General features: G+C 46.5%; 1 protein-coding gene across 2 annotated transcripts in view; it reads left to right on the forward strand.

Moving 5' to 3' along the window:
* The window catches only part of Atg16 (Autophagy-related 16), a 378,915-nt gene that overhangs the window by 320,994 nt on the left and 41,118 nt on the right, over window positions 1-16,803 (forward strand). For both annotated transcript variants that reach the window (XM_065437138.2, XM_065437139.2), the window contains one exon: window positions 3,718-3,864. In XM_065437138.2, coding sequence (XP_065293210.1) covers window positions 3,718-3,864 — 147 coding nt within the window. The remainder of the gene's footprint in view (window positions 1-3,717; window positions 3,865-16,803) is intronic.

Raw genomic sequence — 16,803 nt, forward strand, 5'->3', positions numbered from 1 at the left:
GTGAACGTCATTTTGATCAGAAAATGTCCCAGGATCACGAAGACTAGGAACCGTAACATACGTTGGGGTGGGCGCCGCAGCTGTAGGTGGCGACGGGGTGGTTACATCGGAAGCCATGGCTGAGAAGACGATTTTGCGGATGCTTAGGAGAACGGGAGACGTTCTACCTCCTCCACAATGTTAAGCGAAGGACGAGTCAGACAAGCAACTATTTACAGGTTATATTTACAACAACGGTTGCAGCATTGACCGGTTAGATTCATTGCGTGAGTGATGCTCTTTGCTCGAGTGATGGCGCCCACGCACCTCTTTCAAACAAGCAAATATCACACGTGTGTAGCAGTATATTTGTATTTATGATGGCAGTTATTGTAAAGATGTGAGAATTTCAATGGTGGAATAGTCATTTCACGTTTCGATGCAGGTCTGGACACAGGCAAAGGGCCGATTTGGCTCAGCAGCAAGCACTTTTGGCATAGTGTCCAATGCACATGTGCTTACCATATACCATGCAGATTTTAACTGATATAGTCGATATGTTGTAGAGACAGATTTGCATGAGGCTTGCCCTGCAAGTGCGGTCAGGAAAGGATGCGATGCTCCTCCACACGATGACTCACAAAGGGCACTATGGCTGGGTTCATTGATAAGGTGCAGAAGATAATTAAGTGAGGATGCAGCACAGTGCAACAGTCAGAGCTTGTGGGCAAAGGCTCCCCGCAAGACCAATCTAGTCTGTGGGCCTGCACTGAACATGATATCATGCAATATACTCATGTCGTGCCATGCACATTAGGGAGTTCTCGAATAGGGGCGGAAAAAAAAAAAGCGTCGACGCCACTGTGCATGCGCAAGACACAAATACGGTTTAACATTTTTGTCAGCAATACTATTTCATTAAAATAGCCAAATAACACGGCGACAAAGACTCAACGAAAAAGCTTTGCTTTTTGAACGTGGTAGCACCCATCGATGTGGCGGCTCTCGCCGTGTACCACATTCAACCTCATTCGCTAATACCATTCTTAAAGGAGTACTGACACAAAAAAAATCCATGTGGTTTTTTCTGCTTTAATAAGTAGTTAATGACCCAGTAATCACGGCACGAGACCTCATTTACTTCAGAGCGCGACAGGTAATTATCTGAAGTCTTTTTTGTAGCGACCAGTCCCAGTTTCGGTTTCAGAGAGCAACGAAACGGTTCACCGGGTGTGTAAACAAAGTGGTCACGTGTTCGCAAAAAGCCATGACGTATGCTCTGCCGCGCAGCCAGCGTGCGGCGCGCCGGTACGCGAGCTTCGTGTTGCTAGTCGTCTGCTACGCCTGCACGTGGTTTGCCATGTCCTCGCCATCATCGTCGTCGTCGTCCAGCGGCGACGATTTCCTGCATGTGGGAGTCGCCGCCGTATTAGACGTGGCCAATCACTTTCAATTTGACCCACTGGAGAGCAGCGACTCGGATATTGCGGCCGGCGACGGCGAGCACTGCAGGAGACACACAGTACGATTCGGCATCCGATCCGACGTGCGGCGCCGCATGCTCCGGCACACGATGAAGCGGGAGACACACGGTCCGATTTGGTGTCCGATCCGGCGTCCGACGCGCCGGAACGGCAGCCGGAATCGAGGTGTTGTGCCGTGCCGAAGCGCCGAATCGGACGTCCGGCGTGCGACAAACCGGGCAGATTTTCATCGTCCGACGCGTCCGACAACCGCACCGTCGTCTGGCCGCAGCCAATGACAGCGCGGCTGGCATGTGACGTTCCCTCCACGAAGGCGGCGCTGGCTGGCCGGTTTCTCGCAGTGTTTTTTTTTTCCTTGCCTGCTGCAGTTTGTTTCCGACACGAAATAGTTACCAGTTCAGTAAAATTATCTCGACGTGTGCCTGTTATTCAAAGCAACGCCTAGTACACTAGGACTAAGCTACTGGCGAGATCAGGAGACGCGACGCGAGGGCATTTCGCGGGCAGACAGCACACACCGACCGTCTGAGCGAGGCTGCTCGCTTTGCTTGCACGTTTGCCCTTCGCAACGACTGCGTCGAGTAAACCAATTGTATTTAATTACGGGCGACCTAAGTGTACAGTGTTAATTGGTTTGGCAAACATAAGCGCTCTTCGACGAGCTCGGGTTGGATCGTAAGCGCCGTCGGCCGCGGCGTCTGCCTAGCTAGGCCTACCGGCCCTATCGCTGGCTGTTAGCGGAGTCGTCAGTGGACGACGCGCCGTCGTGAAGTGTTCTGTCACTCGCAGGGGCATAACGTTATTGGCAGTGTTCACGTAAAGCGACGCAGTGTTGTGGAGAGTTGTTTATATTGCGTTTCTCGACGTGGCTCTGAAGTCAAGCTGGAGGGCTGGATCTGGGCGGAGCTTACGCGCCGCTCAATCTTTCGGATGCACGCAAGCCGCATGGTAGCCAACGAAAATTCGTGACGTAGCCACATGACGTAGCGTTTTCTTGGCTATTTACAGACCCGGGTGATGTCAATGTCGCGAGGTGCTCTGTTTTACGATTGGCTGCGCGCACATACTTTAATATTGATTTTAAATATGTTCTAAGCGATATTCGCCGCTGATATTTTACACACGATGTGTGTGTGACCCACTAAATCGATCTCACAAGTTATCTCGACTTCAAATTTTTGTGTCAGTACTCCTTTAACTATACACCACCCGAGATTCTTCTCGCAGGAGCTCTTTTGCAAAGCCCCACTATCGCCTTTAAACATTGAACAAGCTTACCTATAATCCTAAAATGTGACATATATACTCGTTTGGCAAATTCCGCGTTATCATGCAGGTCTGAAATAAAGCACCGCTAAGATGGTAGAGCGGTACTACATTGTACGTCCGTCAGAGAAATATGTGCGAATGATGAACCGAATGACTCCAACAAGCCCATAGAGTTTCTCACTATATATTGAGAAATAGAGTTCAGTGAGACAGTTTCAGTTTCTCATGGACGGATGGGTGCACTGAGCACCCGTCCCTAGAGTTACTCACTATATTGTTATGTCTCACCTATTAATTCTTGTTAGTGTGACAGCATTTATTTGATTCACACTAGACAACACTTACTTCAGTGTCACTATATTACAGATCAGTGGAGAGGCCGCTGCTTCCTTCTATGATTGATGATGATAGCGTGTTGTTGATTTTGATTTCAGCTTTGATAGCTGTGAAGCATCGACGGAAGGATGGCTTCGCTCTTATGCATGCTTCGGTGCAGGCTCCGCGCAACTTTCTGCTAAAATGTCGTTTTGGTGCAGGATGGCCCAAAAGGCACAATTGGTGCGGCTGTTCCACCACCAAATTTTTCTTTCTCTCCTAAAGCCAGGAAATTTCATTCAGATTGGTTCAGTAGTTTTCTAACGTGCAAATGTTTTGCATTTCTGCATAATTTAATAGAGAACTACCTATGTAACAGTTGGTCCTGAACTATCTTACTCTTAACTGACCGTTCACAATTGGCATTTTTCAGTTTCAAATTTTTCCTCTTAAAGTGTTCGTCAGTGTCGACCCCACTCTTGCTTATGGGCCACTCACTCTCATCTTATACTAAACAGGCCAAGAGCTTGGCCTCTGTGTTTCTCAATAAAATGTTCTGGTTCTCAACGCATGTGACCCAAGTGAGAAGCTGCATATTTTCTTTCATTGCACAGCAGAAATCCTTTTGTGTTTTTTCATTTATTGTATCCCTCATATGCGTTCACTGCAGGGATGACAGCTTCAAGGTGGCCTGTGATTGGACGAGGGCAAAGTTCAGTCCTGATGCAAGCTACGTGGCTGTGGGCTCCCACGATGGAACACTCTTCATATGGAACACACAGACAGCTAAACTGGAGAAAAAATTGAAGGAGATGGGGTGAGTCAATGCAGGCTGAGCTTTGGGCCAGCTAGTTTTAGGTTTCCATGTGTAGATGACACTTCACGAAAGCGAAATATCGTCATCCACCTGACAATGGGACTAAGCTGTGAAGGAAACCCATTTTCTTGTACCCTTGTGCTACTGTCGGGTGCATGACATTTTTTTACTTTTCATGGAACTTTCTCCACCTTGCTGATTTTCATGAAACTGATTTTCCATATTGAATTACTGTTGTGTCTCACCTATTAATTGTTATTAGTGTGACAGCATTTATTTGATTCACACTAGACAGCACTTATTTAGTGCCACAAGGTGTGCTTTTACCATTAAAGCTGTTGACGCTGAGATTGGCATTGAGTTTCTCCATTCATATTCATAGATATACTTTGTGATACATCCAAGCAGTGTGGAAGGCAGTCAAGTGGCCAATTATAGTTCGCCGACACATCATCCCCCTTCATGTGACTAGCATGTTGGTCACAATTCACATACATTGCAGCGAGGGAATACAGTCAATGACCAATTTTTCGGACCCTCTAGGGAACGTAAAAACATCAGAAAATTCAGGCAGTCCGAAAAAATGAATGCCTGCAAAAAAACGCATGTCCTTTTTTTTTCTCGAATCTAGAGGTAAAGGGCGAAGTACCAGGCCTCCGAACCCTGCCAAAGCATCAGTGAAGTGGCTATAAAAGGAGGCGTTCAAAAACTCTGCATGCAGCCGACTGCTGGTTTATTATGTACATGTGCATCGTCGGGCAGCCGGTGTTGTTGCTGCAGTGGCTTGAAGAAATTGTTTATTGTTGTTTGGATGGCGTTCCAGTTGCATGCGATTATATTCACCTCGATCTGAGCAAGGGTCATGTCAGCACTGTACACCAATGAAACAGTCAACAGTGCTCGCGTCAACTCGGCGCTTGTAGGCGGCGCAGGCATTGGCTCCTCATTTTCAACATCGGAGTCTTCTGAATCCCCCACAACCTGACGGACTATTTTCTCGTCAGTCAGTTCTGCGCACAAGTTGAGCTCGTTGTCAGCGTCAACAAAATGTTCAAAAGTTATTTCCGTGGGTATGGAAACCCCGGCAGAGCGGAGCCAATGCCAAACTCCTTGCTCACGTCAGCCTGCGATCGGCCGCTCACGACTTGCTTAATAACGGCGGCTTGCTTCTCCATTGTTAACCGACGGTATTGCTTTCCGCGCTTCGATGCCATCGGCGAGGACGTTGAAGACGGAGTGGGGGCCATCGAAGGCAAGTTGCGAACAGTGGAGTTCGCTGACGAGCATCGAAGCACCTAGGCCTAGCGTCGCAGAGCACACTTGACACAACAGCATAACCACACACCATGCTAGCCAAAATGTGGCCTGTGCAAACAAACGAAATGGCGCCGCTCCGGAAACTCCGCCGGAGGCGGAAGTGCGGCGATGAACATAGCCAGCGTGGCCAGACGTCGATTTCCTTCGCAAGGGCGCTGCGCGAGGAGCCAAAGGACCTTCCGTCGCGTCAAAAAGTCAGGAAAATTGGACGGCGGGGGGGTTCGAGCGTCCGAAACTTCAGATGTCCTCATGCATTGATTCTATGGGGCTTGTGGCGGTGCTGCGAAGACGTCCGAAATATCAGGCATGTCCGAAAATTCGGGCGTCCGAAAATTCAGTCGTTGACTGTACAGTATTCAGTGGAGTAAATCCCAGTTGGCACATTTTTCAAGGGACTGCGGAAAGGAAAGGTAACAGCTGAGGAAACGTAACAGTGAGGAAGGCCTCAAATCAACATAGTAACGTCAGGAACAGCTCTGAATGGCTGCTAGTACAGTTATTAGATGTCTCACTGCCTGTACTGTGACTGAAGACAGTGTGCGCACATGTTTATAATTAAGGGACACAGACTGTTTCGTAACAATGACCCCATATCACTTTTAAAATGCCTCACTGCATAATACAGCTGTATTGTGACAAAGCTGACTTAAATGAACTGCCAAAAACCACAATCGCACCGAGACACGCTACTTGGGACTGATAATTGTTTTCCTGGCAGGGCTTGTCAAGCTTAACTGCGAGTATACCTTCATTGTCCTTGTAGCGATGTGCAAGAGAAAATTTGCCTTTGTATCGCTAAATGTATGTGACTGCCACATTCAAATGCAACGTAAGATGCGGGAGCATTACACAATGGCTATATATCAAATGGGAACATAATACATAGGAGCTAATGGGCTTTAGGTTGGGACTGTGAAAAGTAGGTGCAACAGCCAGGAAAACGCAACAGTGAGGAATGTATCAGTGGGGTTCCACAGTACTACAGTAATTTGACAAGTTGGTCAAGTTGGTTTCCATTCATAGGCCACAGACAGCCTCTGTAGCTTTTAGGCTCTGCTATGTCACCATGGACACTCTTACTCATTGACCTACTCCTCCACCAATGGTTCCATGCACCATGCGCTCCATGCTATGCGTGGACAACACGGAGTGCCAACTCTCCTGATGAGGAGTTTAGCTTGTGTCCTTTTGACTTGCTTCTTAAATCATGCAGGCAGGTTTTGCTAGAGCTGTCCATTCAGACAGGGCCTGTGTTCATTTCTTGTTTTTTTTTTTTTTTTTTTTTGTCAGTGTCTGTATGTGTTCACTTCTGCAGCGCTTCAATTCAGGCTTCGGTAAGTTCAGCAGTCAGTGTGGCTGGCTCTCTCTTCAGACCACAGCACTTGCAGCAGAGATGCTTTCGGTCACTCCATTGCCACAGCACGTTACTGTATTGCTGCGGCTTGGATAAGGCAAGAATAAAAATATCTTTGACTGCTACAGTTGAACCTAGATATATCGAACAGTGTGGTGATCGCAAGATAGTTGGATATAGCCAGATTTTGATACATAACATTATGTAAAAAGCTCGTCAAAAACTTCTGCAAATCAATCAATGAACCAAGGGCACGATTGGGGATCGTTGTTCGGAGCGCGCATTCAGTTGCGGCGCACACAATCTACCTTTTTCATTTTCCTGTGCTGCCCTCTGCCGCACACCGCTGGAAATGTTTTGGAAGGGTGCCGGGGCATTCGCTAGTTGATTTGCGTACCTGTGCCCACGTTGAGTGTGGGTCGGTAGTGCATTTCGTGGATCACTAATCATTATTTATGGCTACTCCGGGGCTGCATGTCGTTCCTGGAAACCATGTAGCACTCGCCAACTACTGGGTGAGCAAGCCTGAGTGTGCCCTTGTGCAAACAGTGCGGCCGATAAAGGCACACTGAGTTCCGTCTGCCTACACGGCTGCTTTAGAGTTCATCATCGGTGATCTCTGCACTTGGAGCTCACTTTTCGTAGTCTTTTTTGCACATTATTTAGACATTTCGCATATTCAAGAAGTGTGCGAGCGCAGTCTTCTGCGTCGTATTCATCAAAGAGGCGAACTTGCTTGCATCAACATCTACAGCCACAGATCGTTGTTAGCGCCAAGTATTGCGGAAAAGATGCATTGCTCATATGAAATAATCACAAAACGTAGCAAAGCATACATATGTGCGCATATGTATCGTGTTGTTCCACTGTGAGACGAGTCAATATGACTGGCCAAACCACTTAAACAACAACAATTGTGATCAAGATATTAAAGGCTGTTAATTTGTTACTTATTTTTGCATTTCTTTAACTCCATCATACTTGCAGTTTGTGCATGCCATAAAGCATTATTAGAGAAAACTGGTGGCATAAGTGCTCATTTATAGGCCGTGTTGTTCTCTTGCGAAAACGTGGATGCCATCACTGACACCGGTGGTATAACTGAGCAAGACGGTTGTCTATGCTGCTGTACACCGACTGCACCATGCACCGTCTCTCGTTTCCTGTTTGACACAGAGGTCAACAGTGAATGTCTGGGATTGATAAATATGTCAACATAACAACAAGCACAGACCCACCCATCTATGTGATGAATGCGAACGGCAGCTTACAGGTATGGTGACGTACAGATGTTGGCACAGCGCAATGTCACCGCTTGCCGCTTACTGTGTATGCGCCATGCGAAGTGGAGTGTAGTTGATTTCAAGTTGCTAAGGCCAGAACTGAACTATGAAAGCAGTTTCCTTCATCCTAACTGCTTGCATTTCAATTCAGGACCGCCAGTAGCTGGTGCACAAACTCAATGGCGCCAAGCTTGACCTTCGCTGAACAGTATCAACATTGGCTTAGACTTCATGTGTGCGGCTTGAGAAGGTTGAAGCTTGTGCATTTCGAATGGGTAGGCATGTTTGACTCATATTAAGTACGAATAATTATATACCCAAGCGAAGGCGCGCTCGCTATCGTGTTGTAGCTTTGACGACCGATCGCGCGAAGTTCGGTCAAACAATGGTCGGCATGCTTATTTTGTTGGTGCCGTCGACAAGAAAGCTCGTCGCAGTTACAGCAACTCGCACTCGTCGGTTACGTTGTATACATTTGCGCCGTTGTTGGCCTGGTATGATGGCTTCAGTGATGTACTGTGCTGAGTAGTCGATCAATCGTTGGCGTGAGCATCTTGTCGGTCTCGTATCTACCCAGTATTACCGCGCCTTAAATGGGCATGTGAAGTCAGGCATGCACTGCCACCACCAGCAAGTGAGGGTCCCCGCTACAAGAAGGCTTCGTTAGCAACGTGATGTTTTTAACCCTTTCAGGGTCGATTTCTTTTATTGCAGATTCCAATTCTTCTGAGTGACCTATTTCGAAAAAGATTTATCGTGATTTTTCTAGGGTGACCTTAAAGTGAGAAAAAAATATTTTGCGTTGGTATATGTGAGCTGTTTATTTATGAATAACAACAACAAAAAAATTAATAAACTTATAAGAATGAAAAATTTTATGCATCGTTATACACCTAGTTCAAGAATTAGAAAATGCGCACACGAGAATATTTCACAAGTCTCAAATGTTCCTTGCTCTTACTCTAATAATTACGTTCATAGCATAATTGAACTGTGCAAATGAGCACATTAAAGAAAACTGTGTGGTTGTGTGCCCGTCAAAAAAGCAAAATGTGTAACAAGCTTCTACTAATCTTCATCTTATTGCCAACCAGAGGCGATTAGTTTCCACAAGTCTCCAATAAAGAAAAGGAAAAGAAATGCATGCACGGCGGCATCCATCCTATGCACACCCCTGTGAGCAATAAACGAGCGAGAAACAGGCGGTCGCCGTTTCAGCGATTAGTAGCGAGATAACCATCAGTTTTGCGAGCGCTAGAAGCCGAAACTGCCCGTGGAACAAAACCCAAACTGCTGCCCGCCCGCATGCGCCAATGCGCGAGCGGTAGTATATAGATGTGCCAGAGCAAACTAGCTCTAAAACAAACCATGAAACGAAAGCCAAGAGTGGGAGGTGAGAGAAAAAAAAAATCCCTGTATTCCTACAAAGTTGCAGCACATGCCAGGAAAGAAAAAGTTAGGAAATTGACGCGCTTTTTAAACGTACAAACGGCACCGTAAATATATGGCATCGACCATTTTGGACTTGTTCACGGTGCCGTATACTTACATCATTGACCTTGAAAGGGTTAAGTGTTGCCTAAGCTTAACGCACGGGTTTTTCGATAAATTTGCTAGCCATCAATGAAAGGTAACAACTACATTGCTCATGGTGTCGTCCGGGCCACTCGGACAAAGCCCTGGGTGCTTTCTGTTTTAAAGTGGAGCTGCAGTTTTGCGCTACGCACGTTTTTGGCGCCGCATTGACGTCGAGCTACTAGTGAAGTTTCAACGTGGTACACGGCACGAGTGTTTGCATCAGCGCGTTTCCAAACACTCTTTTTTTTTTTTTTTTTCGGGGACTTATGCGCACGCGACCCTTCCAAAACGTTTCGCGACTTATCCGCTAGGGCAGGGCACATGCACTGTTGCACCATGAAAAAGGCGGATTGGCCTAGGCCACGCCGACTTCGTCCGCCACGCGAAGTCGGCCTGGCCTAGGCCAATTGTGTGCGGCGCAACCGAATGTGTGCTCCGCAACATCAATTGCGCCTCAATCGTGGCGCAGTAAAAACTCACTTGAACTTTCACACAAAGTATTTATTTATTTAGCTGAAAGCGCTGCAGCAGTGTTGCCTGCTTCTTATTGGCAGCCACATGCTTAAACACAGAGTCCTCAACATAGTCTAAACGATCCACAAGCGATAGGCCAGTGCCCTCTATTGCGCCACAGTAGCGGCGCAGAAGGGCCATAGCAGCTACAGTCCCAGTTGAAGTCGGGAGAGGAGCAACATCAGTGCTTGCAGGATCAGCCTTGGCAGCATTTTTCGTTTGGCTGCTACTTCCGCTGCGATTTCCACGTTCGTCAATCGAAGTGTTTTGAAACACTGTCAATACTGTTAATAATAATTAGTATTAAGTGGCGTCTGCCAAGGCATGTATGAGTGATGCTAGTGAGCGTGCGCTGTCGTGCGTCTGTGGATGCAAACCGCTAGTTCTCGTGAGGCGCGGCAATGAGGAGGAGTCAGTGTGGCAACTGCAGTGCGTCATTGACGTTATCGAACTAGCCAAGCCGCCATGTGCAAATGCTGCTACGTTCAAAAGGTGCCCTCGGCGCAATCGATGCGTGCAGCCATAGTGTGCAGCAATCAGGAACGCCCATCGCACCATCGCTATCTTCGAGGGTGTTGTGGAAAAACTCGCCAACTGTCAACAGAGTGCACATAGTCTGGGGTGCTGGTCCAGTGCTGTCACACGTGGTGTAGAAAGAAGCCGCAATCCCCCACTTTCGAAGCTGTAGAGAAGGCGGTCTTCAAGTGGTTTTTGGATGCAAGAGCAAGCGGCACTCCTGTGAATGGGGCACTGTTGCAGTGCGAAGTGAGGGACTTCGTATGCATCAGGCAGCACGACGATTTTGTGCCGAGTGTTGGCTGGCTACAGCGTTGCAAGGAGCGCCACGACGTCGTCGGCAGGGCTGTCAGCGGGGAAGCGCAGTCTGTCGACCGCGAAGCTGCAGTGCACGCGTGGGTAAAGACAAACATTGGACAGCTGCTAGAAAAATATGGTGCCAAGCCCTGCTGTACCAGATGCTGCCTCAAAAAACCTTCGCCCTCAAAGATGAACGCTGCCAGGGCGGTAAGAAGAGCAAGGTCCGCATAACCGTGTTGCTTTGTGCCAACATGGATGGGTCGGAAAAGGCGCCGGCCCTCGTGGTCGGCAAAAGTGCGTCACCACGATGCTTCGAAGGAATGCGAAAGCTCCAAGTGAGTTATGTGTCCAACCGTAAGGCTTGGATGACAAGAGAAATTTTCGCACAATGGCTGCGGGAGTGGAATGAGCGGCTGGGCAATTTCAACTGGAAGATATGCCTCGTTCTGGACAATTGCGTGGCCCACCACACTGCCGCCGCACTCAAAAACATCGAGCTATGCTTCTTGCTGCCAAACTGTACTGCAGTTGTGCAACCCCTCGACCAAGGAGTTATCATGAACTTTAACTCGGGCTACTGCAAGCGTGTGATCCACCGGATTCTGCTCAATATGAGCATGAAGCGTGAGTCCACGATCGACTTGCACATGGCGATCGAGATGCTACAGGCTACTTGGATGGCTGTACCGGCAAGCACGATTGCCAATTGCTTCCGGCATGCCTCCTTTGGCATCAGCAGCGGCGGTTAGAGCAAAGGTCTCGGTGCTGCTGACAACGAGGGTGCCGTGAGCAACCAAGCCCTAGCGTCGGGGGACGCTCTCTTTGACACTGGCGTTGCGCCCGACTGGGACACTTTCTGCACGTATGTCAGTGCTGATGCTAATGCGGTGACAACGGAAGAGCTAATGGAGGCATAAATTGTGCGCGCAGTGACGGGGGTGCCTAATGAGGACAATGACAAATGTGTCTACCACAGCCCGGAGACTAATATTGGCAAACCCAACATACCGACGCTGGCACAAGCGCTGGATGCAACAGACCTGCTGCGCCGCTTCTTTGGCGCTCATGATGACGACAAGGACGGGCTCAAAATAGCGGCTGCAGCTGAAAAAGCCATCATTTGCCTGAAGAAGACGCGACAAAAATCTATCAAGTACTTTTTTCTGCAAAGGGAGCTGCCAGGTGGTGTGCTATTCATCGATAAATGATGAGCCGTTTAGTTTGAATAAAGTAGCAATTCCTTGCCGTCTTTTTTTTTTCACTTTTTTTTTTCGTGCGACGGCCATTCTCTTTTTCACCTGGCAGGCTACTGTGAGATTTGGTTGTGAGTGCATCCTCTCTTGCTTGCTAATTGTGGATAGAAATGGATAGTGGCTATAAAGAACTAATAGTTATAACGAAGTAATTATGTCCTCCCTTCAACTTCGTTATAACGAAGTTTTACTGTATGTGAAATGTGTTCTTATAGAGGGCTGTCTGTACAACCAAATGGAGCATAACCAAATGAAGCTTCGATGCAGCGATCGCACAGGTTTGCAGTGACCGACTGTGCCACTGCATGTATCGTTCACAATCTTTCGCTTTTGCTGCGAGCGCATTTTCGCACTGTGCCATGAGCTTTAGGCTGCAGCGTATGAGCATTTGACAGTATAGAAGGAACCATGGTTACATGGACGCTATCAGAGCTGTTCAAAAGTAATTTCATTGCAACTAGGGACTTCGATGTCTATGGCAACTTGTGACGTGCCATTGCAACAATTCAATCTTCCTCTTTTTCTTTTCTTGTAAATTCTTGAACATTTCAATATCATTATTTCTCATGTTGCATCGCACTGTATGTTTATCGGTCTTCTCATCCAAAAATTTTTCCAGCTGCTTCTTTTTCTTAAACCAGTACATTCATTGTTTAGTGCTAATACAAACATGATCATATTGCTACGGAAAAAAGGCATTGCCATGCTTTCTTTAATGTGCTTCTTAATTTTCCCTTTCTATGCCAGTGAACTAGCCAGTATCTAGCATTAACAAGTTGATAGACCAGAGCTGCATAAGACGGAAGTGTGCTCAGGCGAGTGTCTCACTGCGCACTTTCTGCTACTTATCGAACATCTCAGCCCTGATGCCATAGCAGAAATATTCCTTGCGGAAGTGCCTGCTGCACAGCCGAGTTGTAGCTGATGGCTGCTTGCCGGTTCTAAGTTTCGTGATCTAAGCTTCATGCAGCTTCTTGTTCTGTGGGTATGTGTGAAGGCCGACACCGTGCTCCATTGTGCATGTCTGGCACTGCGCCACCGAGCAGTAGCCTACCATGTTGGAGCCCTTCAAAGGCAGCCACTGCCTATTATAGTGCTTTCAAGTGTTGCAAGGCAGACACTCAAAGCGTGAAAACTTCCCTGCTTATCAGAACCACAGCGCAGGTGGGACTTTAAACTTTTGTTTTCAGCTTGCTGTGGCACTTCCGAAATAGCTGACGCGGCTGCTGTGTCCACGTGATCTCTTATACAATGTCATGCCGATGATGGTGCCAGCTTTTCCAGTGGTGGAGTTCACCCCCAATACTTAAATACATCCCCCATATGCAACACTGCTTCATAGAAGTCCCTGTGCCTGCATCTAACGCCTTTGTTTACATGGGACACGCATGTTGAAACTATTCATGCGAATTTTTTATGGACACTAGGCTACCTGTGATATACCTTAAAACCGCTTCAGTTGATGCTAAATAAAATACTAGCTTATCAGACGTGCTTCATACCAAAATTTGAGTATGCTTCTTTTCATATGGCATCCTTTGCATGTGCATATAAACTTGCAATCTTTTCTAAATAAAGCTTGCTTTATTGCCTAAGGTTACTCACCACAAAGCAGTATCACCAAGTCAGAACGGAAACTCTCCTCCCGGCCCTCACATCTTGCCACGTCCCCTCACTTGTTACTCTTCTACACTCCTTCTACTGCCACCTGACATCAAGATGCACATTGCTGAAAGCACCTTATCGGACGTCCTCATGCCTAAGCCATAGTCATGACATCTCCTGCATGAGTGGCCACACATTAGCTCTCAGCTGCTATTTTCTTTCTCAGGCTATTATGCCTCTGCTTACGCGATGCCATCATCTTATGTAATGACCGCAAAATGTTGCACCAAGCTAAACAATCATTACTATTTGCTGCTAGGTGAGTTGGCTGAAGACTAAAGGATGCATATTAATAAAACAGGAAAATAAATACTTAACTCTTTCCTTACCATGTGGCAAATAAGTAGAATGTGTAAGCGTGACGGAACAAGGACATGGAAAGAGACAGACACACAGAGTGAGCACTGTCTCTGTTTGTCTATTTCTTTCTACATCCTCGCTCAGTCGCGCTTACACATTCTATCGTTGATTCAAACCAACTAGCCCGCCAACATGTTTTAACCTTTTTTAAATATAGGTGTTTCTTTTGGTAGGTTACACCAGAATTTTTCCTGAAGGAACTACTGCACTCAATATTTTATGAGATACATAAACAAAAAGCAGAACTAATGCACTTTTCATGCATGAAAGTTTTATTAATGACATGTGTCATAAAAAAATATAAATTGCCAAAATCAAGATTGTGGGATAAAATTTAACAAAGTTTGTGAAGAGATGCTTGTATCTAGTAAGAAAAAAATGTTTAAAAAATTATTAGGTATACAAAATGTATTGCAGCCTAATAGGCACTATCTCCAAAAAATTAAATTTTCCATTGAACAGGTATCCCACTACAAAAATTTAAGTGCAAGCAGTACAGCTTGGCTTGCCGGGCTGCGGCCGCTGATGTTTCAGGCTGGGTTGTGTTGTCGTCGTTTTCAGTGTCAAAGTCCGATGAAAAGACAACATCCTCAGACTCGCTGCTGCTCGATCCATCGATAAAATCAGCCGCATGTGCAGTGGAATCGTGACATCTGCGATCTTTCGAAGTACTCTCGGAGGCGGTCATTCTTGCTTTCCACTTTGATGATCGTGAAGCTTTGGAGTGCATTCAAAAATTAATGACGGGCTGGAAAAAAGTGAACTCTTTAGAAAACAAAAACATAGTTCTCCTCCTTCATGTTTGATAGTGCTGTGTGTCTGTGAGCTGCGTAGAAGGTCTTGAAAATTGTGTTTCAAACCATCGTTAGTGGGCTAATAATGCTCAATGGACACGGTACAGAAAGAGTTCAACAACCCTGAAACTATTTTGACGATTTTGTTAGTCGCACTGCGTCATTAGCATAGGTCCTAATTGACACATCAAAGTGATGTGCGTAAAGCGTGTACGTAACTTATTATAAGGTTTTAAAAATGTGCATCGCTATCAATCGCTGCACGCCACTTGGTGGAGTTTTTAACCGCCCCTAACCAGGTGACGGAAAATTACCATATGACGCCGATAGAGCGAGCTATCCAATTGGTGGCCCAGGACACGTCATCAATAATTTTCACAACTTTGTGGCGAACAAATGTTGTTCGTAATAGTTGGAATGTGAGCCAATTCGTTTCTGTAAAAAAGAAAGTAACAGAAAGAGAATGCACAAGGACAAGTTGTGATTACACTCAAGACTTCCGGCACAAAGCAAGTGTCGTCTGCTTGTGTTACAATGCGCTCTATGTTGACGAGAGCTCCGCGGTCAGTGTTGATCTCGATCATTCTTTACACAAGAACCACCGTTCCCCCTTGTTACTCTGTGGGCTGCAAACGTAGCGACTGGCAATATGTCAAGCTTTGACATTGTGTCCCTCTGCAAGGGAGCAGATGAGCGGAATGGCTGCAGTGCATCGGGTTGTTGGTATCCAATTGGCACCAGGATTTCTACATTACAGCCATCACTTTGCACCGCGAGATTACTACCACAGTAGGGCTTTTCCTGTCTGGTATTCGCTTTAACGCAAGCGCAAGCAGTCTGGGTTTGGGCGTTTCATGGAATGAGCAGAGGCGCAGATGTGAACAGTCTGCACAGTGCAGCCACCTGGTGGCACAGAGCTCAATCAAACACCAAACTAATATAGCAGTGATGAACTGTTGCTGCTGGCATAAATTTTCGGCAGGAGCGTAATCGTGAACACATTTTTCTAAATGTTTAATAAACTGTTTTACACTTGGTTAGAGCAATATTAGCTCTTTGTTTGGCTGGATAAGCTCTTGCCACGGAGTGGCTGGACAGTGCAGACTGATCAGGCTGCTCACGTTAAAGCTCCTTCATCACAGCAATAGTAGTATGGAAGGACTTTAGTTTACACCTCCACTCATCCGTCGAAATTCCTAGCACACTTGTGGTGACCAAAATACAAGACATGCTTGGCATTGTGACAAAATGCTCACAATCAACACTGCTTCGATAGCTCTGACTTGGGACTGACTGCCAGGCGGCTGGAGGAGAGGTTGGAGAAGTTACATGTGGTGGCTCCAAGACATTTAGAAGTAGACGACAGAACGTCCCATCATGACACAGAGCCAGTGAAGGCGGAGCTTAGCCCCGATGAATTGACGAACCAGTTGAAGTGAAAGTGCAGGACTATGGAGGAGACTAACTTGTAATTGTCAGTAGCTTTCCTAATGTGAAAACGCTTCACATAAGTTATGGTGCAAATTATTTACTGTAGCTGTGCGCCACGCATCTACAAAATTTGTCCAAACGATTTCAGGGACCCTTTAAGAAAGAGAGAGTTATTTTCCTCCCTACTTCCTTCTTCTTAACCCTCTCAGTGCTTTTTTTTTGTCGGATATTATAAAATGAACACAACGGTGTACTTTTGGTTATGCGGAAGTGAAAAAATGGCAAAGATAATGACCAATGCTCTCTTGGTATAGTCCTAACATTCCTATTTGACAAAAGGAATACCGTATTTACTCGCATAATGATCGCACTTTTTTTGTCAGAAAAATTGACGCAAATTCAGGAGTGCGATCATTACGCGAGTTAAATTTCCCGTGAAAAAAAATTTTTTTTTTCGCCCCGCGTTTGCTGTGGGATGCGAGATTGCGGGTGCGGGACACCAAAACAAAAATGGCGGCCGGCGGAGCAAGCCGAACGCGCCGAATGCGATTTTTTTTTCTTCTCGTGAGTACATT

This window comes from Dermacentor albipictus, chromosome 1 (genome assembly GCF_038994185.2).
Source record: "Dermacentor albipictus isolate Rhodes 1998 colony chromosome 1, USDA_Dalb.pri_finalv2, whole genome shotgun sequence".
Classification (NCBI taxonomy): domain Eukaryota; kingdom Metazoa; phylum Arthropoda; class Arachnida; order Ixodida; family Ixodidae; genus Dermacentor; species Dermacentor albipictus.